Source organism: Pangasianodon hypophthalmus, chromosome 12, assembly GCF_027358585.1.
Source record: "Pangasianodon hypophthalmus isolate fPanHyp1 chromosome 12, fPanHyp1.pri, whole genome shotgun sequence".
Lineage (NCBI taxonomy): Eukaryota > Metazoa > Chordata > Actinopteri > Siluriformes > Pangasiidae > Pangasianodon > Pangasianodon hypophthalmus.
Genome location: NC_069721.1, coordinates 4,913,596 through 4,940,157, shown reverse-complemented (window position 1 = coordinate 4,940,157; position 26,562 = coordinate 4,913,596). Strand labels below are relative to the sequence as shown.

General features: G+C 38.5%; 2 protein-coding genes across 3 annotated transcripts in view; both read right to left on the bottom strand.

Moving 5' to 3' along the window:
- The window catches only part of wnk4a (WNK lysine deficient protein kinase 4a), a 48,662-nt gene extending 32,080 nt beyond the window's left edge, over nt 1-16,582 (bottom strand). For both annotated transcript variants that reach the window (XM_026915710.3, XM_026915711.3), the window contains exons 1-2: nt 16,446-16,582; nt 15,584-16,318 (exon numbers count right to left, since the gene is read on the bottom strand). In XM_026915710.3, coding sequence (XP_026771511.3) covers nt 15,584-16,138 — 555 coding nt within the window. In that variant the 5' untranslated portion in view covers nt 16,139-16,318; nt 16,446-16,582. The remainder of the gene's footprint in view (nt 1-15,583; nt 16,319-16,445) is intronic.
- A 4,659-nt stretch (nt 16,583-21,241) lies between these two features.
- vps25 (vacuolar protein sorting 25 homolog) overlaps nt 21,242-26,562 on the bottom strand; it is a 6,973-nt gene continuing 1,652 nt past the window's right edge. Inside the window, exons 3-6 of the mRNA XM_026914593.3 lie at nt 25,683-25,736; nt 25,461-25,549; nt 24,071-24,146; nt 21,242-22,083 (exon numbers count right to left, since the gene is read on the bottom strand). Coding sequence (XP_026770394.1) covers nt 21,971-22,083; nt 24,071-24,146; nt 25,461-25,549; nt 25,683-25,736 — 332 coding nt within the window. The 3' untranslated portion in view covers nt 21,242-21,970. The remainder of the gene's footprint in view (nt 22,084-24,070; nt 24,147-25,460; nt 25,550-25,682; nt 25,737-26,562) is intronic.

Sequence of the window (26,562 nt, the reverse complement as noted above, 5' to 3'; positions counted from 1 at the left end):
CTACGGAAACTTGTTAGGAGGATTACTATTCGCTTTCATAGTCATATCAAAAAAACATAGAAATATGTTATATTTGATTTTCAGCTTTTTAAAAAGTAAACTATAATTCTATTTGTCAGGCGGCAGTTACAGACGCAGATGCGGAAACAACCGCTTTATTTATAAAGCTTGCAGACAGATCGAAAATGTGAGACTAAAACGAGGTCAGAGAATAGGCAAAGGTCAGGCGATGTGCAAACTGCATAAACTGGGCTAGGGAAAGAGCAAAAACAAGAAAACCAGAAACTAGATCAAGAACCAGGAAGATTATAACACAGTACAAGGTTTGGTAACGACCGGTATGAGAACACAGAGCATGTACTTCACACTGAGTGAGTGGAATGAGAGTCTTTAAATACCGAGGAGTGTGACTGAGTCCAGGTGATTGTGATAAGTAATCAGGTGAGATGCAAAGTGTGTGATGGGAGTTGGAGTCCGTGGCGGCCATGACTGTCGGGAGTGTGTGTGATGGGAGTTGTAGTTAGACGCTGATTCCGGCGTTGACATGACACTATTATAATTAACTCCTAAAAACATTGTAAAATATTTCCTTGGCTGCATTACCCCTGAAGTTATTGCAGTAGTGCAGTATGCCACATGAAATTACAACGAATAGTGACAATTTGTTATATACAGAGAACTGGATCCCTGGAGGACTAGAGGTTAGGTCATGGTGCTCTCACTGCTGTGGCATGGGTTCGATTCCCGGCCAGGGAACCTACCCCAGTCATTGGGGCTGCACACGACAGTGCGCTCCCAGTGCCAGTCCCAAGCCCAGATAAACTGAGGAGGGCTGCATCAGGAAGGGCATCCAGCGTAAAAACTGTGCCAAATCAAATATGCGGACTAATGATCCGCTTTGGCGACCCCAAATGGGAACAGCCCAAAGAAGAAGAACAACTACAACAACAACAGTCAAATACAGCGAATTATTAGCATGGTTATAATCATTTATGAATACCTGCTTCATGGAAACTGTTATAAAAGTTCATCTATTGTAATTTTACTGTGTTTTAAAGTGGTGCACAACCTGAAGGAGGGAAAGAAGGTGAAGTAGAGTACCTTAACCTAACATGGGAAACGCAGGACAGCCTCAGGACAAGGGAGGGTGTGTTTACAAAATGACACATAAACCCTTTAATGTCACAATTAACATGAAAGGCCTAAGGGGTTTCGGGGCATGTTTCCAAGTGTATAGTATATAGAGAGCACATGTCAGAACTTGAAAATGCAATTTAAAAAACCGACTAGAGAACGTGGACTGTACGTGTATGGACATCACATAAGAACTCGGAAGTGGGACTTCTTAAAGACAGAATCTGTACGTAATTGTGTGCGTCAATACAATGGCAGCAGATAACGTGTGCCTTGACATACTAATCCCACACGTCAGTGCTGACGAGAGAGAAAAGAAGTTCACATGGCTGTATTGAGAGTGCACTACTGGTAATGTGCCTTGTTATGACTTTTACATCTTTTAAACCCTTAATACATGAAGAATACATAAAGCTAGTGCGTCCATGACCCCATGCCAGAACACCTAACGGGCAGGTGTTGATTTCTCAAATTACATTAGAAGTTTATCTCAGGAGGAGTGGATAAACTATTTCAAAATGAAGAAAGAGTTTTTAGAAAAACTCTGCATACAATAACGTTGAGGATAGACAATTGTGTCTTCACCAGCAAACCGCTGGCAAAATAGGAAAAAATTATTAGCATTATAATGGGGCAATATTTTAGAAAGGGAGTTTTTACAGTCAACTATGAAAGATAGAAAACAATTCGGACTACCACTTCTGAAAAAAAGGGTGTGTTTATATCTTGATGGGGAGCAAATTTCCCCACAAGGACAGGAGCATATGGCTGGTTCCCATGAGGTTTTTTTCCCCCCACAAAAACATATAGATCTTTTATTTTAAAAAAATTAATTAATTTAAAAAATAATAACTAACTATAATTAAATATTAAAGCTGCAAGCAGCATTTTCAGGGGCCAAGCACCCAGACTCAGTGAGCCGCACACTCACAGACACGTTACAGTTGTTGCCTAAGCAATCACAGGACAGCAGAGCCATAACTTTAGGCAAAAGGATTCAAGAGTGATTTGTAGTTTCACTCATGATGTGTATGTTTTGACCCTGTACAGTGGTGGAATTCTCTGACTGTAGAAGGAAAGGTCTAGATGAACAACTGGGCAGCAGGGTGGCATTGCTGCTGCAGCTGCCACTACTGCTGTGACCTGTGGGGTTGTCTGGTGCTACTTTAACCTGTGGTCGTGATTGCTACAGTGCTGACCTAATAATTTTTTTTTCTTCTTGCAATTTAAAAACATTTAAGGTATTTATGTTTTTTCTTGTTAGTCTGGGCCTTTTTTCCCCACTTTGTATAAGTTTAGACATGTGCCAATATGATGTGAGCCAAATTTGGTGAAGATTGGACAAAATTTGGAGGAGGAGTAGCAAAAATGGCAGTTAGATGTAAGCATTTTTCATTTGTGAGGCTTACTCTGAAGATGACGTGTCAAATTTGGTGATGATTGGACAAAATTTGTAGGAGGAGCAGCGAAAAAATGGTTTTTAACAAAATCCAAGATGGCAGAAAATCTAACTGACATCATAGGGTGCGGTGAACGCGTCTTGACCTAGGGAATCCAGGGATGCCTGGCTTTTGGATGCACAGTTCAAAAGTTATGACCATAAATGTACTTCTAAATTAGGCCAAAATTTGACCCGATGGTGGCACTAAAGTGTTGGGTAGCACTTGGCCCAAATTTGGTCAGCATGTTCGTTAGACCCTCCCCAATCAGTGTGCCAAATTTCACAACTTTTTACCAGATGGTTCTATGGGCTGCTATAGACACCATAGCCAGAAGAAAAAGAAGAAGAAGAAGAAGAAGAAGAAAGGGTAGAATAACAATTGGGTGTCTACACACCTTCTGTTTTTTTTTAAATATAACTAAATAAAAATAACTAAAACAAGACCCAAGCGGTTTCCTGTTGGTTACTGAGTTTAAGGTTAGGGTTAGATATAGGTGTAGACATAGCACTAATTAGTTGCATTAATAATTATGTCAGTGAAAGGTCATCACAAGGATAGAAAGAAAAACACGTGTGTGTGTGTGTGTGTGTGTGCACATTTTCAAGTACAAATGTTGGTAAAGTAAGTGACAGAAAAACATGTTGAATCTATACGGCGTGACAGGCTGAAAGGAAGTGTGAACAGACAGCTCTCAAAAGAGCAACTTGTGATTTCTCTCCTTCTTTCTTGACAATTCAGTTACTATTCAAACATTTCCTCTCATGTACTTACAAAATGTATTCATATATAATGAAAGATAAGGGGTAAACAATGTATATGAGAATGGAAATGAATGTGAGAGATAAACCAGCAGACGTAAAAGATAATATTAGTTCGTGTGAGAGGTAAAGCCGAAATAACACCCCCCACACGCAGTCTCTCTCTACCATTTGTTGTGAGACTTTATGCCGCAGTGGGAGTATTTGACAGTATTCACCACAAGGATAGAATTTCCCAGAAAATCTGTTGCAGGAAACTATAGCCTTAAAATGAGAGACCCCAAACTTAGCTCAAATCTGTGCATTCTAAAGCGAAAGCTGTGGCAAAGAACCACAACACTTTTACTCCACAGGCCTCAATCTGCAGCTTTTTATGGATGATTCCCTTTTTAGCATGCAGGCAAAATGAAATATTGTTTCATATTTTACAGATAGTCTGTAATATATTTCATAAATTACAGACAAAAATGATGAGGCTCTTTTGTTTCTCCTTTAGTTGCTTTGGTTACTGAAGTTACTGAATGCTTTTGTATGTTCAGATAAGTTGTACCTTTTTTATGTGTCAGCTTATATTTCTGATAATGGTAACGCTTTACATTTAGGTGACTTAATAAACATGATTTGCATTAGTTAACATGAACTAAGCATAAACATCAGCATTAACGGACTATACTAAGAAAGAAAGAAAGAAAGAAAGAAAGAAATTCACCTGCACTGACTAACATTTATTCAATATATGACTAAAAATAACACACAAATAAGCAAAACTGCAGAAATGTTCATACATGTTGATAACTTACTGAAATCCAGGTGTAAATATTAAAACCTTCTTTTCAGCCTCAGTTCTGAATTTTGCTAACTAACAATCACAAACATGTTCATTAAAGTGTTGGTCACTGCGGGGTTAATTTTACTCACTGATGAGATGAACCTTGGTTAATGAAGGTGTTGATCATTTGAATTGTTGGTTTATAATTTAATCAATTAATACAAATCCTGGTTACTATGTTAACATTACTTGTGCCTTAATGCTGAAGTTTATGGTTTGTTGATGTCAACTAATGCATACATGCTTAGTCATCTTGGCTGAGGATTTCTGTGTGTGTGTGTGTGTGTGTGTGTGTGTGTGTGTAAACTGTCCAACACAGGCTAGTAGTTCTAAAAAGAAAATAATAAAATTTCAAATGTACTGCTAATTTTGTCCCCCCTTTTTTTTTACTTATCGTCATGACTGCAGCTTTTTTATAGCAGCAAATGATCTAAAATTATATTCGTAAGCACAAAATAGTGCGAGAATTGTAAAGTTTGTTTCATAAATACCCTAATTTGTCCCAGAATTCAGTTAAATATGATTTTGTAAACAAGTGGAAATATGATCATGTGGCAAGGGTGCTCTTTTTACTACTGTCTGCTCATACAGGTTCACCTCATCGGAGCAATTCTTTCGTAGGGGAGCGGGGAGAGTAGCTGAGCAGGGAGGTGGGGGTATGGGTTGGGGCGGCCGGTGTCGTAAATAGCAAGAGTCAGAATGGAAATATTCTGGCTGCATTCCAAGTGGCTTTACATAAGTATCCTAGCAAAAGGTCTTGCCTAGGAAGGCATATCTACAACAGGTGTTGAAAGTGAGAATAAATGAGATTCCACCACCAGGAACTGTATTATTCAATGACCTCTTGAGTTATGAATAATACAGTAGGATTGTATTATTCATAATTGAAGAGATAAAATCAGTTCTTGGTAGTAGACTCAGCCTTCTGATCCTACTGTGTATGAAAGAAAAGTGGGAGAAGAGCCAATATCAGCATGCAGCGCTGGGGTTCCTTTAACATTGGGTACGGAAACACATTCCTCTCTATTAAAGAAGAACAGATGGCAAGACAATAGCCAACATGAGCATCAAGTGAACTCTAGAACATTTTCATATTTCACTCAAATTTCCCCCAAAAACTCAAAAGTCAGTTTTACTTTGACAAAGTGATTGTATGTCACTGTACTACAGTCTTAGTGTAGCAAAACTATCACATAAATTCAATACCAACATTTGAAGTCTCTCTAAGGTAATGCTGTAGTGAAAGTTACACAAAACTTATTTATAACCATCAAACATTTTATCCATGTATGTAAAGCTAAACCATCTGATGCACAAGTGTTTGATGATAGGAGTTGCTGTAATCTAAAGTTTAACTAAAACTCAGGAAGTCCGTTATAAGAGGCGTTTTGCCAAACTGGTAGTGCTGCATTACGCTGACAGATCGAGACTCGAGTGAATGGTAAAGTGTGCGGGTGTGCAAAGATGCCTGGGGCTGTTTTGATAAGCTTACAATGTCTCCAGGTAACCACCCAGATTGTACAGAAAGCCGTCGTTCACCTCATTCACAAGTTTACAAACATTATCAACAAATGTATCAAGTCATCTCAGTGATGTGAGTGTATGACTTTCTCCACATTGCTTACCCCACTGGGTATCCGATCTGCAACTGCTACTTTGCACAATAACATACAATGCCACTTTATATGGTAGCAGCAGACTGCTGCCTGTCAGTGGCAGCTGAAATGTCGCTCTTCTCTTGCAATATTATACCTCTGAGTGTTATGACACTACAGTATTATTTATAATCATATACTGCATTTCAAAGTTACATACAAACATACATTTGTATATAGCACATATTTTCTTAGAATATACAGTATTCTATTGTTTCTATTTCATACATATTCTATATTTATATATGTGTTATGTTCTGCAAAAAGCTATTGGAAGTCAAAAGAGCTTAATTATGAGAGCCAAAATATGAAAATCAGGCTTTTCTGTCAGTGATATACTTTGTCATCTATACTTTAGAAAAATCATAATTATGATACCAAAACCATATGGAAATGTCCACAAGTATGAAGAAGTAGGCACTGAAATAAATTCTTTTTTTCCTCATCTGCCACGCATATAACAACAAGAGATGCAAACCCAATGACACCGTACTCATAAAATGACAATAAAGGTGTTCTAATTTATATATTCTTGATCACTGTAATCACTCAGTTGTGAGTTTAAAGGCCAGGATTGATTTGAAAAAAAAAAGTAATGTAATTTATTTCCTATGTGATCATAACACAGAATAGTGTGCATTCACAAACTGCACAACAGTTTGGTTTCCATAATAGACCATGCACGGTGCGACTTTTAAATCCCTACAGTGTATACTCCAGCACTGTTTTGTGCCTCACTCAACACTTTCCTCTGCATGATCGCAATTATCCTTAGTGTCGTCTAAGAGGACCACTTATATTTGCTTCTCTTATCTGAATGTGTGTGCACATGTGTGCCTGAAGGCCAGCGTTTCACAAAGAAGATCAAGTGTTCCAGGAGGTGATGGGGTTTGAGGGGATTTGTTCATGAACCCATGCATGTATTTTCATGTCACATAAAGAAAGAAGATACACATGCCTGTGTAGGAGGATTGTGGGCAGAAAACACTCCGCAGTATGTGAATGATCGTGCCTAAGGGGATATAAGTGAACTTGGGAGCTGAAAACCATTGACTTTGTCCAGTTTTCCTTCCTAATTTTCTGTATTATGGTAATACTGAGGTTTGACACATGAGCAGCTGAAATTCCTCATGATTTTTACCTCTCCATGGTTACTAACAAGAATACACAGACCCCAAAATAACATTGTGGGATTAGAAAAACCCATGTGGCTACAGCATGGATATTTTCACATCACTCCAGCACTGATAATGTTGCTATTTTAATATCTGACACTGAAGGGAGAAAGGCAAAGCAAAAGGCAGCAGCAGGCTGACTCTGTAGGTGGGGTTGTGTAATAAAACAGGACCGAGATACTAAAAGCATGTAACAAGAAAATGCACACATATAAGTGTCAAAATTCCTTTTAACTGTCTAAATATTAGTTTCTTGAAATATTCATTCATTCATTCATTCATCTTTGGTAACCACTTTATCCAGAGCAGGGTTCCAGAGCCGATCCTGGCAACTCTGGGTGCAGGGCAGGAGAATTCAATCCCGGGCAGGACACCAGTCCAACGCTGGGCACCATTCACACACACATTCACACACTCATCCATACCAAGGGAAAATGCAACCCAGTGCACTACTCCAATTACCCCTAGGTGTGAACGAGTGTGTGAATGTGTGTGTACATGGTGCCCTTTCAAAGTGTATTCCCATCGACATCCAGTGTTTCCAGGGATGTTGAGATTAAATTCTGAAAAATGTAAGAAAGGTTTTTGAAAAAGTTTTACTTTTTTAAGTAATTTTGCTTTGCCAGAGCACAAATAATACAATGAGAAGTGCACTCCTTTTGCTTGAGCTGGGAAGAGGTTATGACAAGTAGAGACGGATGAATATCTCAAATAGAGAGGAAAATTTTTTTTTTGCCAAAGGCAAAATCTAAACAAAAACTTGGCAGAGCATTTATGAGAAATTTTTGTGTTATTGATGACAGAGAATGATTTGTCACCTGCTGGCTGCTCTGTGGTATGTGAAGTATATTTTATTTGCATTTGCTCATTTAACTGTGGCCTTCTTAGGTATGTACTATTAATTGGTATAAATATTAGAGGAAATATTTACCACACTATCTTGCTTACACTAGCATATTTCTGAGCCTTTCATTTTTTTTTTTTTATTAAAATCAATTGCAATTACAGTTTGCAATTCTGCACCCAAAGAGAAAAGTTTCTGGGAGAGGTGCACATATTTCCATATCAATAGCAGAATTTTTTAAAGTTCTTTTACCACTGAAGCCTACATTGTATCTACTTTGTGTATATTTTAATTTAATTTAGGATGTGCCCACCATTTATGCTGCTTTTGTCACTAAATATGAGTAGAAGATCATGTGATTGCATTTACTGAATCTAATGATATAACCTTGATAGGGAAATAACCTGTTTCAATAATGTCTTTGTTTCAAATAACTTCATAGCAAATAATAGTGAGGATATAGTACTTAATAGAAATTGTGAACATAGGTGACATATCTACACACTTAAACGCTATTTAGAAGTTACGCAAGAGGTACACGCTGGGTGGGTTTTGCCATAACAGAGGCGTGTCTCTGTTATGTGAGATTCTGGCCTTGAAATTGAGCCCATTTTTCTTGAGTGATATTGGCTCAAGTGAGGAGCAGTATTAAGTCCACGGCCAGTGTCTGACAATTTGATGTAATCACAATATGTCATGCTGAAATGTATATCATGGGCTAGGTACACTCAGTAGTTTTGAGTGAATTAAAAGTGAGCTGTAAGCATAGCAAATGAATGCTCAGTCAGTTTATCCTATAAACCGTCCGCACATTTTCTTTACAGCTGAGAGCGATGAAGTAACAAAAACACTGGTATTATTTTATTAATTAGACAAATCAAAATAGGGAATTAAAACTGTGATAAAATCACCTACATCCCTTGCACAGATTATGATGTCATGACCTTAATTTAGTATCTTGTGGATCCATTAATTTGTGAGCACAATTAACTGTTATCGCACATTGTAAAAGATAAAATACAAAATAATAGGATGTGCTGGATCAAGTGCTTTCTTATAAGCTGCTGAATAATAAGGAAAGAAAACACACTGTATTAATTTTGACAGCAAATTATACAAACATGACCTGCTCCGTCTGTATTTTCTATCCGCCAGCTGTTTTCAGGCTTAAAGGCAACTGCTAGTGTTTAAAGGTAGTGGTCTAGACGGTATTAAGAAACCCTGTCTCAGACGCTTTTAGCCAAGAAAACTCTGGCAACCTCAGGGGTAACCATGGTGGTAATTTTAATAATCTGAATAAGGCACCCTTAAAATTAACTGTGTAACCCAACTCTGAATATGAGAAATGAATACTGACGTAACTTTTGGACTTAAGTCGCCAACTTAATTTGCCAACTCCGAGTACAGCCATAAGTTGTATGGCAAAATGGAAACAGATCTTTTCTATGCCTTTACACACATTTCCGTGACACTTAACTGAAGCAGAGAGTGTGCGCTCTGTATTATTTGTCCTTTGGGTTAAACCAGGTTACAATAACTGGATTTTCAGGGAGAATACTGATGTTATTTCAGACACATCTGGCATTAATTACAGCCAAAATATCACCCACTAACCATATGATATAATAAGGAAAATATGATAACACAACATGTCACAGAATGTAGTGCTTTATCCATCTCATGCATTTTATAAGTCAGTTAGCAGGTCAGAAGAAAAGGCAACTGCAAGGTTGTAGAAAGAATATAGCAAATGTAGTATACAATGAGATGAAGAGCAAGCTGTAACACATAAATGCAAACATTAGACTGGAAAGAAAGCTGAGTGGTCAAGGTCACCAAAAGACTTTGAAAACTGCCATAATGTGCTATAATATATGCACAAAGCAGTTCAGTACCATAAATGAAATAGTGTCACAAGGAAGAAAACGAACGAACAAAACAAAAACAAAAAAAAAAAGGATTCCAATGTACTTATCTCCATAAAGTACTGGTAGCTCGGTAATTTCCAGTTCAAATCTCAGGGCTGCCAGACAGCCACTGTTGAGCAAAACCTTTTATCTTCAGCACTTTGTTGGGTTTTGTCTCAGCTGTAAGTCAATTTGGACAAAAATATCTGCCAAATAAATCAATATACATAAATGCAAGTTAGCTGGACAAGTTTTATACAAAGCTTTAAAGGAACTACAAATTAGAGAGGGAGAGAACTTCATACCAAAAATATTACTACCTTTATTCATGTACATTTACAATTTGGAAAAAATGAAGACTTTGTTTATTCCCTTTTGGATTTATTGATATTAGTGTCATAATGTTTTCAGTAAGTGATCAGAATGACTCAGTCCACGTTTACGGCCAAGACAGCAGAGAGAAGTGCATGAAAGCACAATAGGCCAATGGTCAGGAGCTGGCAGCACTTCATCTGACTCAAAAAGTTTGGAATCCAAATAGTCAAAATCTTTGTTCTCTGCAAGAAACTCCCTCAATGCTTCATTGGTCCTCAGGCAGTTTAGTGTGCCTCCAGATTTTGGATTATGTACTGATCCATTAGGGCACTTTCTCCATTCATTTACTCCCTCATACCCATCCAAGAGGATTCATTGTTGCCATAACAATTAAGCCAGATGGAGGAGAAAACATTATGTGTTATATTTAAGAGAAGATGATGTTCATTCATTCTTCTTCAGTAAACACTTTATCCTATACAGGCTCATAGTGGCTCATAGCCTATCCCGAGAATCCTGGTATTAGGTGGGAAAATACTCTGAATGAGATGCCAGTCCATCACAGAACACCATCCACACAAAGACTCGAACCCAGAGGCAATTTAGCATCACCAATCCACCTACCAGCATGTTTTTGGAAGGTGGGAGGAAACTGGAGAACCAGGAGGAAACCCATTCAAACACGAGAGAGATCATGCGAAACTCCATACAGACAGTAACCTGAGCTCACAATCGAATCAGGAATCTTGGAGCTGTGAGGCGGCAGCGCTACTGCTACCACCATGCTGCCTGAGAAGATGATGTTTCACATGCCATTTCACACTGTCTAGAAACCTGAGAAACTTCAGATTTAAATCATGTGGAATTTAAATTTATTTTTAATCAGCACTGCAATTTTAGATATAAAACATACTTGCTAGAGTTCTTAATCGGGTATGATTACTTATCCAACACCCATATGCTTAACAATATTTACAAAAACAGTTTTTGGCGTATTTGAATTCTTGCTGTTACACTGTAGCTAACATTTTTTTCTTAACCAAAAAGTTTGAACAGTCTGTGTATACATACAAACTAACAAACACACAGTGTAGTGTAACGTGACTGGGAGGTTTCTGTGGTTATGCTACAGAATTATGAAACAAACCCCTCCTCTTCCACAGAAAAGTATAGTCATTACTTATCTAAAATAAGGCAGCTGCCGATAAGACTGCAGGGGTGTTTTAAGCACCAGTCAACGCTGGGTGCAAGGGCACACTAGCTGTCAGGAAACAAATGCAAAGTTTACATAACAATATCCGTTTAAACTTAGGAAAATTGCCTTAATATGTCATGTTTTCATTCTAAATTTTGACAAATTTTCCTTAAACCTCACATTTTTGCACACCTATACTGTTCTGGGTCAATTATGAACTGTTTGCTAAAACAGGGTCAAATAACAAAAGATGGTCAAGAAACAATTTCCATATGTTATAGGGATTAATAAATGTTAACCACTGGAAATGGAGATCAGTAAACTATGACCACATGCCCACTTCCTTATATTGTATGAAGGTCAAGCTGTATTCAAGAATGGCACAACACAACTGGTATGTAAGAGGAGGCTCAAGATATGAACACAGCTAAGAGATTTTTGTGTGTTGTGGTTGGTCGCACAACATTATATCGCCCACAAGTCTCATGCTTTCTTCAGGCTAATTTCCTGGAGGTAGATTTGACTCTAAGAGCTGCTGCTGTAATCACAAAGACAGCTCATCCCAGTAGTCACAGGACTCTTAGTCACAATATACTCATACTGTACCTACTTCCAACTCATGTAGTACTGACTTTATAAGAATAGAATTCTTATAAATTCTTATAAAGTCAGTACTAAATGAGTTGAAAAGAATAATTATTTACAATCCAACTATCCGGTGTCATACAGAAGGGGACAGGTTCCCTTTCGAGTCTGGTTCCTTTCAAGGTTTCTTGTCGTCACTGGACATTTTTCCTCGCCACAGTCCTCTGGTATATTCATTCTGTGCTTTGTGACACGTTCTATTGTTAAAAGCACTATAGAAATGAAACTGAATTGAAGTGAATAGAATAAAGATAGTCAGAATAGTTTTGATAGTGGGGATGCAGGGCTGGTTTTCACACTCCAAAAAAAAACAAAAAACAGAGCACTAAAGAAAATCAGTAAAGGAATGCTGTTATATCTTATACATACAGTCTCTCTGATCTGTTTAACCTGTTATTCATCCATCCACAGATTTGCTATTTGTAGATTTGGGATTTAAAGATAATTTGATGCAACCTGTTCAACCTGTGCCTGAAAATCTACAGTGATTGCAAAACAACTCAAGGCAACTATAAAAGAGACATGGCACTAAATTTCTCAATCATGTTTGATGCCTTCCATCTGAGAATAAATGTACAACTGTTCTGTAATTGTCGCTATTCTGTAATTGACCCAGAGGTGATTTGGCAACATGTGCTCTGAATGATTAGATTCATAACTGGCCAGCATCGCATTAGACCATGAACATTAACGATGTGTTCGTTTGTTCCATCACCTGTGCCAAATACTGTTCAGCAAACAGTGGTTATGTTCTACTAAATCAAGGTATGACGCAGCTAACATTGAAAAGACTTGCTGGATTAATTATGAGTAGCAGTGAATTGAATATACGATGGTCGTCGTCAGACAGGAACACACTAAACGCACTCTGTGCACAGTACGCAAACTACGCAATTTTTCCTGAAGCCATCAGTTGTCCACTTGCACAAAGCCAAACAACTGTCCTGTATGCAGAATGCAGATGTATTATTTATCCATGTAGAATTTTAGTGACATGAAGCAGAATAAAAATTGTTTTGAAACAGTGTTTTTAAAAAACATTTTAAACCACTTTAGTATTTCAGTAATGATTTTAAAGTTTGAATACACTGACACCAATATGGAGTCCTCTCGCTCTTTGACTGCTGTTTGTCAGACGACATCCCAATAAACTCCTACTGAAATAAACTGTTAAGGTAGTAGTAAAAGGTTTTGGCCATATTTAGTGACAAAAAGTACTAAACTTCTTTAGCAATAATTACAAGTTTGGCTTGTGAGAATAGTGGACAATAACTGCAACTGAAAAGCTAAGTGTATGCTGAATCAAGAGATCCAGAGAGCGCAATCTATCCCAAAATTAGCATCAAATACAAAAGATAGGCACTGTAAGTGTACATTTCAGGCACTGGCCTTACAGGATTAAAATATAAGGGATTTTTTTACCCTTCCTTGTTTACTAGTATTCACAATGTAAACAAACTAACAGCTCAGTGAATCTACACTAATAAAACTTAAAATCATTTTATAACAAGTCATTTAACAGAGTGCTGTTACACAGACCCTCTCTGTGCCTTTAAATTCCATTGCATGCTGTCATCAGGCTGTTTGCAGGAATTTAGTATAACGTTGGCTGGTCCACCCAGCAAATCATCCTACGCATGCACAGACCAAGAGGAAATACAAGTGGAAAAGACGATGACCACAAGTAGCAAAACTGTTCTATCTTCTAAGGAGAAATTCTAAATTTTCTGAGGTTTTTAACAGCCAATACAAGATCACTTCACGTATTCATGAAGACTCATCAATCTCCTTGGGGGCGTGTTTGAGAGGGTGTGTGATCATAAGTAAGCTCACAGAGTCACAAAAGATAAGACCAGACCAGTGATTGCTCCCACACAATTCATTGTCGTGATGATGTCATCGAAGGCAGACTGAAGTCTCAGTAGCAGCAGCAGTCGTCTTTAATCCTATTAGAGCTGATTAAGACTTTTAGCAGGACTCAAGCCTCTTTTGAAATGAGACCAACTGTTTAACCATTAAACCAGCTTTGGCAAGCTTCCCACTACAGCAGCAGAAATGACATCGGCCAGTTGCTGAGGGTGAAGAGGAAATCTGGAAAAATCAGGCATTGTGTTTTGTGCTAGTATGATGCCAGACAAAGTGTCATGTACAGTATATAAGGCCACCACTGAATAAGGGAAAGCTATCATCACTTTAGTCCTGTGTCCATTATATCTCAGTAATATTATGTGTATATTTTTTTTAAATCATTATTTTCCACAGCTCATCTCATGTAAACCAGTTCTGATCCCGTACAATAAAAAATATAAGGTTTTCTATTATATCAATTGTCCTGATAGACAAGACCGGTTCACTTATATGCATGTGAAGCACAATAAGAAAGAAAGAAAGAAAGAAATAACCTGTGCATGTGTGTAATCAAAACAGGGTTATAATATCATACTGATAATAGAATATTGGAACAAAGCTGTTATGACAAAATGGTAATTTGCAGACTTACGTCTCACTGACCTCTTAACCACTGGTTAGGCAAAACATAGACAGAATATAATGTTTATTTTCATATCAGTAAAATCTCACATTTAAACTAATGTTACTGACTTTGGAATTATGAGACATGGCAGTTCTAACCTGAATGAAGGTGCTGTAATTTTCTTGTGACGAGTTAATGTCCACTAGTCATTTTGTTAATGCATGTGACATAAGGTATGAATAAGTGGCAAATTGCTTAAGCTTAAAAATGACATTCCATTGCCTGAGTGTGAATCTAGTAAATTCTAGTACTACAGGCTGTCTTCCAGTAACAGCGACTGGCAGGCTTTCTGCAATCTGTCAGCTAAGAGTCTCTAAAATTAAGAGAAAGAGCAATCAGGCAGTGGAGAGAGAGAGAGAGAGAGACAGAGCGAGAGAGAGAATTTAATAAACAAGCTTAACCCCAGCATTTGCTTTACGACACACGGGAATTTAAGATGTCATGTCATGATGCCAATACAGGTAATAAAGCTGGTACAGAAATCTGCATTTCCAGACAAAATCAGGGTTGGGAACACAGAAGGTTGTGCGTAACTGAAGTCAAAGTTGGCTGAGTATCCATCCATCCATCCATTTTCTGTACTGCTTATCCTGCACAGGGCCATGGGGAGCCTGGAGCCTGTCCCAGGGAACATGAGGCACAAGGCGGGGGACACCCTGGAGAGGGTGCCAACCCATCGCAGGGCACAATCACACACACATTCACACACTACGAACAATTTTGGGAATGCCAGTCAGCCTACAACGCATGTCTTTGGACTGGGGGAGGAAACCGGAGTACCCGGAGGAAACCCAGAAGCACGGGGAGAACATGCAAACCCCCAATCCTGTAGGTACGAGGCAAACATGCGCTCTGGGTGGCTGAATATAATTATTAATAATATATTGATATAAATGTAATTATAAATATATCTAAATTTTAAAGCAACATGCTTGTACAATTATTTTCTAGATAGATAGATACACACATATATGTATAGTATAAGACATTAGTAATGCTTCCCATGCTTTAGGGATCCTCCTGATGGCAGGTGCACTCTACATTCACCTTCATCACCTGTTATTACTTTTAGCACTATCATTACACCTTGTTACTATTACTAGTCGTTTAATTATTTTCATTAGACACGATATAAGATAAGAGATGTCTACCTGCAGCTCGCACCACGCCACCTCCACTGTGGTCTCCGTGTCCAGACCCTTATACACGGTCTTAAACGAGCCTCTGCCGATCTCCACGTTAAACTTCAGGTATCGGCCATCGGGAGACGTAGCCACGGCTTTGGTCTCCACGTCCTCCTTCTCCTCTTGCTCCCATCGGCTTTCGAGTCTTTTGACCAGCTTTGGGCTGCTCTTCGTGGGCTCGGTGTCTGAATCCGAGCTCGCCTCGTGCGCACCGGCCACCGGAACCGCGGCGTCCCACTGCGCTTTGGACGGTGAGGACTGCGGAGACGCCGGGGATGGCGGCGTCTCGACAGCTTTGGTTTCCTCCGTCCGTCCTTCGGTTAAGACATTTTCTTCGGACCATGATGAAGGCGCGCTGAAAAACTGCGGCTCGAGCTCCAGTTTGTGAAGCACGTACGAGTTCCTCCTGGCGCTGAGCGCGTGCGCTCGAAGCGGCGGCACTCGGGACAGACAGTCCGCGTCCAGATCAACAGGTAAACTCGCAAAGCCGAGACCAGACACCTCCACTTCTGCATGGGACATGCTGCGAAGGAGTCGAAGGAGCGCGAGCACAATCAAATATATACTTTTGTTTGTTTGTTTGTTTTGTTTTTCACATCCAGTTCACGCGAGAATCGATCATTATTCGCGGAGTCATTAGCGATGACCGGAGCGAGAATCTCATGTTCTGCTGGTGATTATTTTCAGATGTTCAGATGAAATCTGAGAGAGAAAAAAAGTCGAACATTAATCGAATCAATAGAATTAGCAGCAATTTATTCACTACTTGCTTATTCAGTTCGGAAGAATTAGCAAAAGGAAACTTTCTCCAAAACAGATAAATCATTACCTCAAGCTGAGCGACCAGCAGAAACGGACGAATTGTTCCGCGGTTCAATCGACGCACGCGCATTCGGTTGACGCTGCTTAATTAACACGAGCTCTGCACAGCTTGTTCTGGACGCGCGAGCGCGAGTCGTGCAGTCGTCGCTGTGTGCGCATGAGCCCCGCCTCCTCCTGTACCTGAGGCCATCGCGTGCTGCTGCATCAACCCCCACGTGCCGAGACCCATGCACTGCGACCACCACTACTTAACCTACAGTCCGTGACTGCCGCATACACTGCAGGCGACCGAGCAGCAGTTAAAGGTCTCTGCTGATGATTGCAGCTTTGTTAGTTCAGATCACAGGACTGCCAGAGAGTCACTGCTGGGGCCTTGAGCAAGACCCTTAACCTTCAGATGCTCAGCATGAGGCTTGTAGGCTATTCTGCATAAAGTGGGGCCCAAGATTAAAAATGTTAATGTAAATATTTCTCTGCTGGAGCCTAGTTAGGCTGGTGAAGTTTAAAAAGCCTTGAGCATTTATACACAATATGGCCAAAAGTATGTGGACATCTGATCATCACACCAATATGTGTTCCTTCCCCAAACTGTTGCCACAAAGTTTGAAGCACACAACTGTATAGGATGTCTTTGTATGCTGTAGAGGCCAAGAGGCCCAAACCTGTTCCAGCACGACAATCTACGCAAAATGACAATGCCCCTGTGCACAAAGCAAGATCCATACAGACATGGTGTGCCAAGGTTTGAGTACTTTTGGCGATATGATGAATATACAACAGGTTGGGAAAGTATTCAGACCCCTCATTTTTGCACACTTTGTTGTGTTACAGATATAATTTACAGTCGAGTAAATTGACGTTTTCAAGTTCTAGAGACATCTCAAGATAATCAAAGCAAAAAGGACCCACCTGACATCTACATGAGAGATTTGTGTTTTTGATTTTTTATTCAATTTGAAAAATATTTTTTATTTTATTTGAAAAAAATTCTATAAACTTTTTTGCTTTGTCATTATGGACTATTTAGTGTAGATTCAGGGCCAAAAAAAAGTACAATAAATCCATTTTAAATGAAATCTATATATAATGTGCACAAAACTGAATATTTTCCAAACCCGCTGAACTCGAGCTTACTGTGTGTCAACATCCTTGTCCACTTGCCCTGTCATTTCATTTCCTGTTAGGTTTCCCCATCACCTTCATATACAGCACTCCAGCACTTGCTCAAGCAAAGTATGATACATTGATGATACATTGCAGGCCTGAAGGATCAAGTCAAACTGTACATTTCAAGAGCAGAACTTTCTCAGAAGGCATTGCATTCTGATGTAATTTGAAAAATCCGCTCCCTATGACTACCTTCCCCTTTGTGCTGCAAGAAACAACTTGTGACATAGTTAATTTGACTTCTAAATCTTGACAAAAACACAACAGTATTGCCCTGATGTATTTATGGCCATTTTGCATTAGCTGCACTGCATTGCATTTGCAACTGCTTTTTGTGATTTCATTGTATGTTCATTAATATTTACAAACAGTGAAACAGGGCATTTGACAGCCGTACACAAATAATTAAGACAGCACCGCACAGTCTGGGATATTTCTCATGTTGGACTCAAAAAGCAGTATATTTAGAGATGTAAATGCCATAATTAATACAGAATGCCATTACTGTTCACTAAAAACATGATTCTAGTAAAATAATTCAAGCTGCAAGCAGCGATCTTCGGGGTCCAAACACACTTCTCAAACAGCGCCATCAGTGGCCCGTTCCTGCCACACTAAAGAGTCCAAAGATGAACATGCTGTTTTGTAAAGGTCGCTCAATGTTAAGCATGTTAAATGTCTGCTAAAAGCTAATTGGCAGATAGCAGCCATGTTTTGAAATAACCCAGCCATCCTTAGAAATACACTTAAAGATTAGCACAATGACAAATTTCAGCTCGATTGAACTTACAGTTCCTGTGAAAGCTATTGGAACTTAACATTGCCCTATGGATGACCACACGCCAACCTTCAGTATGCACACGGCTTCTGAATCTTGTCTTGAACATGCCTTCAAGTTTAACCAGTCATGAGTTACAGCTGTTAATTAAACTAGAATTAATGGGCATGTGGTTGCTATATTGTATACAAATCTCAACGTTTTGATAAAATATTGAGGTTGAGACTGCACTGAGCAATTCACACCAATTTTGTGAATATCAGCCAAAAAAAAAAACAGGACTGATTTGCAAATGTGGGTGGATTTTATGGCTTGAGCCAATTAATCACTTAAAGAAAAGAATTTTCACTGTATATATCATATTTTACCTGCAAAAAGAGTAGCCCCCAGTGGCCAATTTGTGTGAGGGTCCACAGGGTCCTAGAAGGTCCCTAGACTGAATGCCACAATTCACTCTAAAATGCCATTAGTGTGTATTAAAATATAAATCCAATAAAATAGAAATAATGTTATGTAAGGCAGAGGCAAGCACATGTTTATGATCCCACTATACTGTTAAGCCATACCAGTGTTAACTGAAGGTTTGTGCAGTATTACATCTCCATGTCCAACAGAGGGCGCCACCACATAACAGCTTATCCTTCAGAATGTGACACTCCACAGTTTCCAACCATGTAAATGAACTTTCCTTACAAGTTGTGCGGAAATATGGAGTCCAAAATTTTTTGACACATTTAACTTTACAATAATCCCAAAAATTATCTTAACTTCTAATGTGACAAAAGCTCCACAGATACAGGACCTCTAAACAGCATGTTTGGGTTTCATGTTTTCAACCTTGCCCACAAGATCTACTTTATAAACCCAGTCAAAATCCAGTCCATCATGTGTCAGGTTGTAATGTTTTTCAAAACTAACACTGAAGATTTTTATTGGAGAATTTACGAGAATTCTGTGAGAATACCAGGGAGGCTTGTAGAGTGTGCTAAACAACTGACCATACATTGCTGAACAGTTATTCTTTAGTAGCAAGACAAAAAAAATGTTTTGTCAACCAGTTATCAAAAGGACATTACATTAAAAATTTTATCAAGATAAATCATGTCAGATCTTCTTCCACTTTTAATGTGATATAGGAACTAACAAAATTCAAGTAAAAATACCGAAAAGTTTTAGGGAAAAATTTTTAATGAAAATTTTAATTTAAATGAAAATTTTAAATGACCTGGTTGCATAAGTGTGCACACTCCTTAACTAATATTTTGTTAAAGCACCTTTTGCTTGTAAAACAGCACTCAGTTGATAAGATTTGGCAAATTTATTCCACTCTTCCCTGCAAAAAATGCTCCAGACTTATCAAATTGTGAGGCAATCTCCTGTGGCCAGCCCTCTTCAAGCCATTCCACAAGTTTTTTCTTTTTTCTTTGATAGGATTTAGATCTGAGCCCTTTGTCATGCTGGAAGGTGATATTTTTCATCCTCAGCTGTCCAACAGAGGCCTGAGGTTTTTGTATAATAGATTGATATTTGGAGCTATCCATGATTCTCTTGATCTCAGTCTAGCCTCAGTCCCAGCTGAAGATAAGCAATCCCATAGCGTGATGCTGCCACCACCATGCTTCACCGTGGGTATGGTGTTCTTTGGGTGATAAGCTGTCTTGTTTTTTCATCAAACATATCTTTTAGAATTATACCCAAAAAGTTCCACGTTGGTCTCATCAGACCAAAACACATTTTGCACGTGGTTTGGGATGATTTAGGTAGGCTTGTTTTTTTTTTTCTTTCTTCCCCATGAGGAATTGTTCCGTCTAGTCACCCTCTCCCCTAGTCCAGACATGTGAAGAATACAAGATTGTTGTCTCATGCAGGCAATGCACACTTATGCAACCAGGTTATTATAAAATTTTCTGTTTCCCCTTAAAACATTTGTTTTTAACTTGAATTTGTTAAAGGAATCAATGAATTTGTTAAAGAATCACATTAAAGGAGGAAAATCTGACATGATTTATCTTGGTTTCATTTTTTTTTACATCACAAAAACCTGCCATTTCAACAGGGGCATTTAGACCCATTATATTCATGTTAATTTCTTTAATGACATACAAACCTTTTTCTGTAATATTTCATAAGTTTGGAAATCTAAAATGTATTTGTACTGATGAAACAATGCATAAGTCATAAACATCTATAACAAAATTAGTATTTAATAATTAGAGTGCCTAAGACTGTGGTAGAGTACTGTTTATGTACTGAAGGAAAAGTAGCCTAAATATTTTGTATCCAGGCAAATTCCAATACATACAGTCCATTTCATGCATCTTTAACTTCAAACTGTTTACTCCTTGGTTTTGAAAGATGTGGAATATGCAGCTCAGCTCAAGTGGATTAAAGTGTACACATGCACAAGCGTAAATAACTCACACTAAAGCCTATGATTTACAGAACAGCAGCATAACTAGTGATTGCTGGAATGCACATTAACCCAATGCTAGACATCAGTAGTTATTAGATTTTTTACACAATCTTGCGGTACTTGTTCATTTTTGTACCACTAGAGTTGTGACATCATCCAGATGCTATCCATATCTTCACTTTCATTTTTTTTTTTTGTCATTTCTGTATTTCTAAACCCCATTTTTAGTTTTTAGGTTGGGTTTATAGCCTTCAAGCTAAAACAAATACAGTATGTTGAACACTAGAAAGAAATCTTAACACTAAGAAAAGGGAAAATGTAAACTAGAAAAATACTTTCAACATTAAACAGGTGTTGATATTGTTTATGTAACTTAGAGACTGAGATCATGACTGGTGTCTCTGCTTCTGATTACCATCCCAAACCATTAAAAACATGCACAAGAGAAAAGAAAACCCCTCTTATTTATTTGTACAGTATTATTATGGTATAAAAGGTGGTTGGAGACAGACACAGACACGAAGAATAGTGCTACTGGAAAGTTTCAGCAACCAAAGTGCCAGAACTGGCATAAGGACAATTGGTTTGTATCTTCATGTGTCTTGGAAAGGAAGCATCAGGTGACTCCCAGTAAGAATTTTGGGTTTCTTGGTAGCACACACAGGAGATATTCAAGTAGAATGAGAGTCTGCCATAATTTACAGCACTAAAAGAAAAAAGTCACTGACATGTTGACTCGAAAATATATATATTTTTTCAGATATGCCATAGTAGTTGACTGAACTTTCAGCCGTTTGCATTGCGAGTGAAATCCTATATCAAACTCACTGAATAGGCTTGTAAGTCATCTCCAGTTTGTCAGGTGTAAAATCACCAATTCAGAATAATTCCAACAAGGAAATTATTAATGTATTTAGGTTTATCTACACAATAATGACTTTCAATGCAACAGTTAAGTAATGGAGTGCTATGATGCTTTGGGCTGGTTTTCCAGTCACAGCTTAAGACTGAAACATTTTTTGCATGTTCTGCATTTGAAAATCCTACTTAATCTGTGTCAGGAAATCCAAACCCTAAAGCCCTTCCACCGGAGCGCTGAGCCCAATAGATCAAAAACGATCAGACTGGGCTTAAAACATCGCAACGCTGTCCGAAAAAAATGTGGTTTGATATATCAGAAGAATTTGACTCCTTTTCCGTCATCCATTGTGATGATCTCTGCTTTGCCTTCAGCCTGCAGGGCCTGCAGTGCACGCAGCAGCATCCACTCCTCCAGCCCATGGAACTCTGGGAAATGAAGTGCACTGTCATTCACTTGCATGTCCTTCAGTACATGTTCATTAAGCATTACTGACCCTGAAAGAGCCCTGAAGAATTTGTCTAATTAAAAAAACATTTACTGGATTTCCATGCCTTCTTTGTGCTTTGTAGAAGTCATGAGCTATTTAAATTATTACATTACCCACAGAGTTTAGTTAAATACTCAACAGTCCTGTTGAATTCTCCATTCTGATATGGATTAATTTTCCAAAACAGAAGCTCTGACAATAGTCCCAGCTGAAAGGCAAATCACAGGTTTATATTAATGTTTTCATTCTAATACTTAGTTTCTAAAGTAACAACTTTATAAACCAGTATTGCCAATGCTTGAGATAAAGTTTTCCGCTTGTTTTGCAGACATTCCAGAGCATTAAACATAACTATAAACAGATGGAAAGCATGATGTGTCATCTTTAATAAATAAAATATTGTAACAGTCTGCAAATTGCTTTGGTATGAGAGGAGTAAAACAGTCTGGGTGCCGATCGTTATAGCAAAGTAAACAACTTCAGGGTGGCAACAGTAACTCGTGCTGGGTCGCATCACACCACCCCATTGTTGATTGTTTTCCTATAACGGCATGCCCCCGAGTGTTTTATTCCTTAATTATTACACTCATGCAAGTTACTAACAAAAAAAAAAATGAAAAAGATACCGCAAAGCTCTTCATCACCGAGACTTTGCCATGGCGGAAAACGTGAATTTAAAATTACACATATTTGAAGCATCAACCATACAAATCCCTACGTAAGTTGTTACTTTAGAAACAAAGTATTAGAACAAGCTCATTAATATAAACCTGTGATTTGCCTTTTTTTTATCACGATCCCCTGGCAACGCTCACCAGGCCCATCCCATGCTCAGTACATTCCATCCTGATCACTGCGGTCTGTGAATAAACAGCACCTGCTGAAACCGCACCCACCCCAAACTGAACAGCGTACACTGCACAGATTCCATGTAAGAAATGTCTGAGGATTTGGGGTAGCACTTAAACACTGATGCAGAAACACCATTAACCCTCACTCTCTGATTTATGTTTATCTACATGCTCTCTATTGCCATGCTGTTACCATTTACAGTGATTAATTTGATGTTCCTCATAGTTACTCTGTCCCTGTTACTACTGTGCATGACTACCACTCTAGCAAGATTGTATCACTTGTAATATAACTGCTTTGTGGCAAGTGACCTGGGAAAGTCAAGATTTGCTGAGGACTAGCAAACCTTGAAATAAATTGTGGCACTGTGTTCATCCTACAACTATCTTGCATTTGTTTCTAACCAGGCTGCACCTGGATTAGATTATGCTTTACTTCCTGCATAAAATCATGGAAAAAATCATTTGCCAAATTAATCAATCTAAATGTAACAAGTGAAAAATTTTGACTTTAACCTTTTGCGTCAACCTTTTCTCACCATTCCGCTGATGAAATGGAAAACGACGTATCGAACTTTCAATCAATATGAACAAATGAATTATTTTATCACCAGAAGTCTGTTATAAGATTAGTCAAGACACTGTTGGGTTTCTGTGTGTAGAGTATCATTACTCTGTGTTTAGCTAGTGGTGAGCAGGGTGATGGGAAAGGGAGGGGTGTGAGCCCCCTGCTGGCCAAACGATTCACACCTCTCCACAGTAATATTGGTACAGAGATAAACCAGACAGAACAACTAAAGCTTTTCTGATAGTAAAACATCATATACTAACTGCCACTATAAAAATATAATATTTAAACCTAGTAGGGTAGGTAAAAAAAAAAACTTTGAAAAACTGCTAATTCTACTTTTATATGAGCCAGTAACCACTACTGTGGAGTGTGACCACAAATAAATTCAGCTCTGAACACGGGCACTCACAAAACTGGTCAAAAGAGTAAAATATTGTATACCAAGCAACACAAATCTGACAACCTGCCAAGTAAACCTTCTGGGAAAAAAACAGTAAACATACCTTCGCTTTCTGTGTCATCGCCATTAGAAAGCTCATAAAGTGTAAACACTGAGTTGACCATGCCATTTTTAGACACCTGAGAACAATAAAAAGAGAATCCATCAGAATTATCAGTTAGTGTGTCTGTGTGAAACAGTGCGTGTACGATACTCATACAACACAGTATCACAGAACATCCTAGCAGCTTTGTTCTCTTAAACAGGATGATTTCAAATGCCATAAAACTCTACAACAGTTGTTTCGGGAGACTCAGCCTTCAGTAGTTTATCAAAGCAATGCAGCATACAGGTTTCTTTGATTTAAAAATGAGACTTTCCCATTTGAAAAATACTGTGTGCCTTGAAACAAGGCTTTTGCAACATTTTCTACACTGGCATTCCGTTAACAGTATAATGTTCAAATCTTCTGTACATCACTACACATCTATTGTCCACACAGAAATAAATACAGTTAACCACTATAACACAAGTACACTCTTTGGCCAAAAGTTTGTGGACACCTGACCATCACAAACCTATATATGGGTCTTCTGTAAACTTTTGCCACAAATTTGAAAGCATACAATTGTATATGACGTCTTTGTGCACTGTAGCATTAAGAAGATATGGCTTGCCAAGGATGATGTGGAAGAACTCGAGTGTCCTGCACAGAGCCCTGACCTCAACCCCACTGAACACATTTGGGATGAGCTGGAACGCAGACTGCACCCCAGACCTCCTCACCAACATCAGTGCCTGATCTCACTAATGCTCTTATAGCTGAATGAACACAAATCCCCACAGCCACGCTCCAACATCTAGTGGAAAGTCTTCCCAGAAAAGTGGAGGTTATTATAACAGCAAAGCAAGACTAAATCAGGAATGGGATGTTCAACAAGCAGATATGAGTGTGATGGTCATGTGTCCACAAACTTTGGCCATTTAGAGTATACTGTATATAACTGTTCAGTAAAAACTCGCTATCAAATGTAGAAGTAGTATATTATACATGACAGCTCCTATAAATACTGCAACAAAAGCATTTCCTCAGAGTGTAAAATGACTTCATCTTTAACACAAACTTTATCTTTAACAATTTATTGGAACAGCTTAATCGAAAAAAAACGCTACTGTGAAATCCACTGTCAATGTGCAGAGGTGCTAACATCAAATTATAGCAGGCAGAAAGAAAAAAAAAAAAAAACCACAAGATTTTACCACACAACCCTCATGTATGTCTGTGGAGTGATGGATCCATGCTAAAAGCATACATAATAAACAGCACACTCTACTCTTTTTTTTCAGGTGTCTCCCATATCGCTGCAGTAAGTGGTCAGAAACCTTAATGTTTTAGCTAAAGCGTAAATATTGGCACCTCTGAATGTCGCATGTAAACAGTATGCAGACCTCACCCATTGATAAATCAGCTTGCCCCATTCTTCAGGTCTTCGCCACATGATTAAACAGCGTGTTTTGTTTTTGTCCATCCATTCCAGGTTCCCTGTGGTCAGAAGCAACAGTGACAGTACAGTTTTATAAACTCGCTTGAACTGGAATCTCTGGACACTGTTGACATAAGACTGTGTTTGGAGGAAATGTAACAGTTTAAAAAGGATTACTGAGCTCCAGCTCACCTTTTTTCCTCAGTTCCTCAAAGACAACTTGTATGGCCTCAACAGAGAGTTTTCCTGAACAACTGAAGTCAAGTGAATATGCAGAAAAGTTTCCGAAAGGAATTACTTCACACAATACAAATTTAAAGTTCGGGTGGTCACATTAGTTTTGCCAAATGTTGCATTATTCAATCAATTTATGAGTAACATGTTGTTGTAAAAGTGTCTTTACACAAGTGAAAATGATATGTTGCGGGTTAACGCTGACTCCTGTTGTAGGGAATAAAAAATATAACCATCTTATGATCTCTAGACTGGCAGGACTAATCTTCTTTTATCTTGTATGATCATTTCTGTTAAATATCTTTGGCTTTGCTAGCAGTATCCACAGTGCATATAGATTTACACAACCCTTTCAAATTCAATGTACCTTTATTTGAGAAAGTGCTGCCAACTTAGCTACTTTATTTAAATTTTTTTTTTAAAAAAGTTAGATATTAGCGACTGTCCTGCACTGGATATGGCTCTCCAACTCACATCACAGCTGCTGGTTATATGAGCTGAGTCAGACGAGCAAGAGCAGCAGTTTTAAAAGATGCATTTGGATGTCTTCATGTGTCTCAGAGGAAACACGTTAGCTCTCACTCTCCCCGACTGGTAGCTGTCATATACTATTTTGCCAAAAGTTTGTGGACACCTGACCATCACACTCATATGTTTGTTGAACATCCCATTCCTGATTTAGTCCCTCTCTGCTTTATAATAAGTTCCACTCTTCTGGGAAGCTTTCCTCTAGATGTTGGAGCGTGACTGTGGGGACTTGTGTTCATTCAGCTACAAGAGCATTAGTGAGATCAGGCGCTGATGTTGGTGAGGAGGTCTGGGGTTCAGTCGGCGTTCC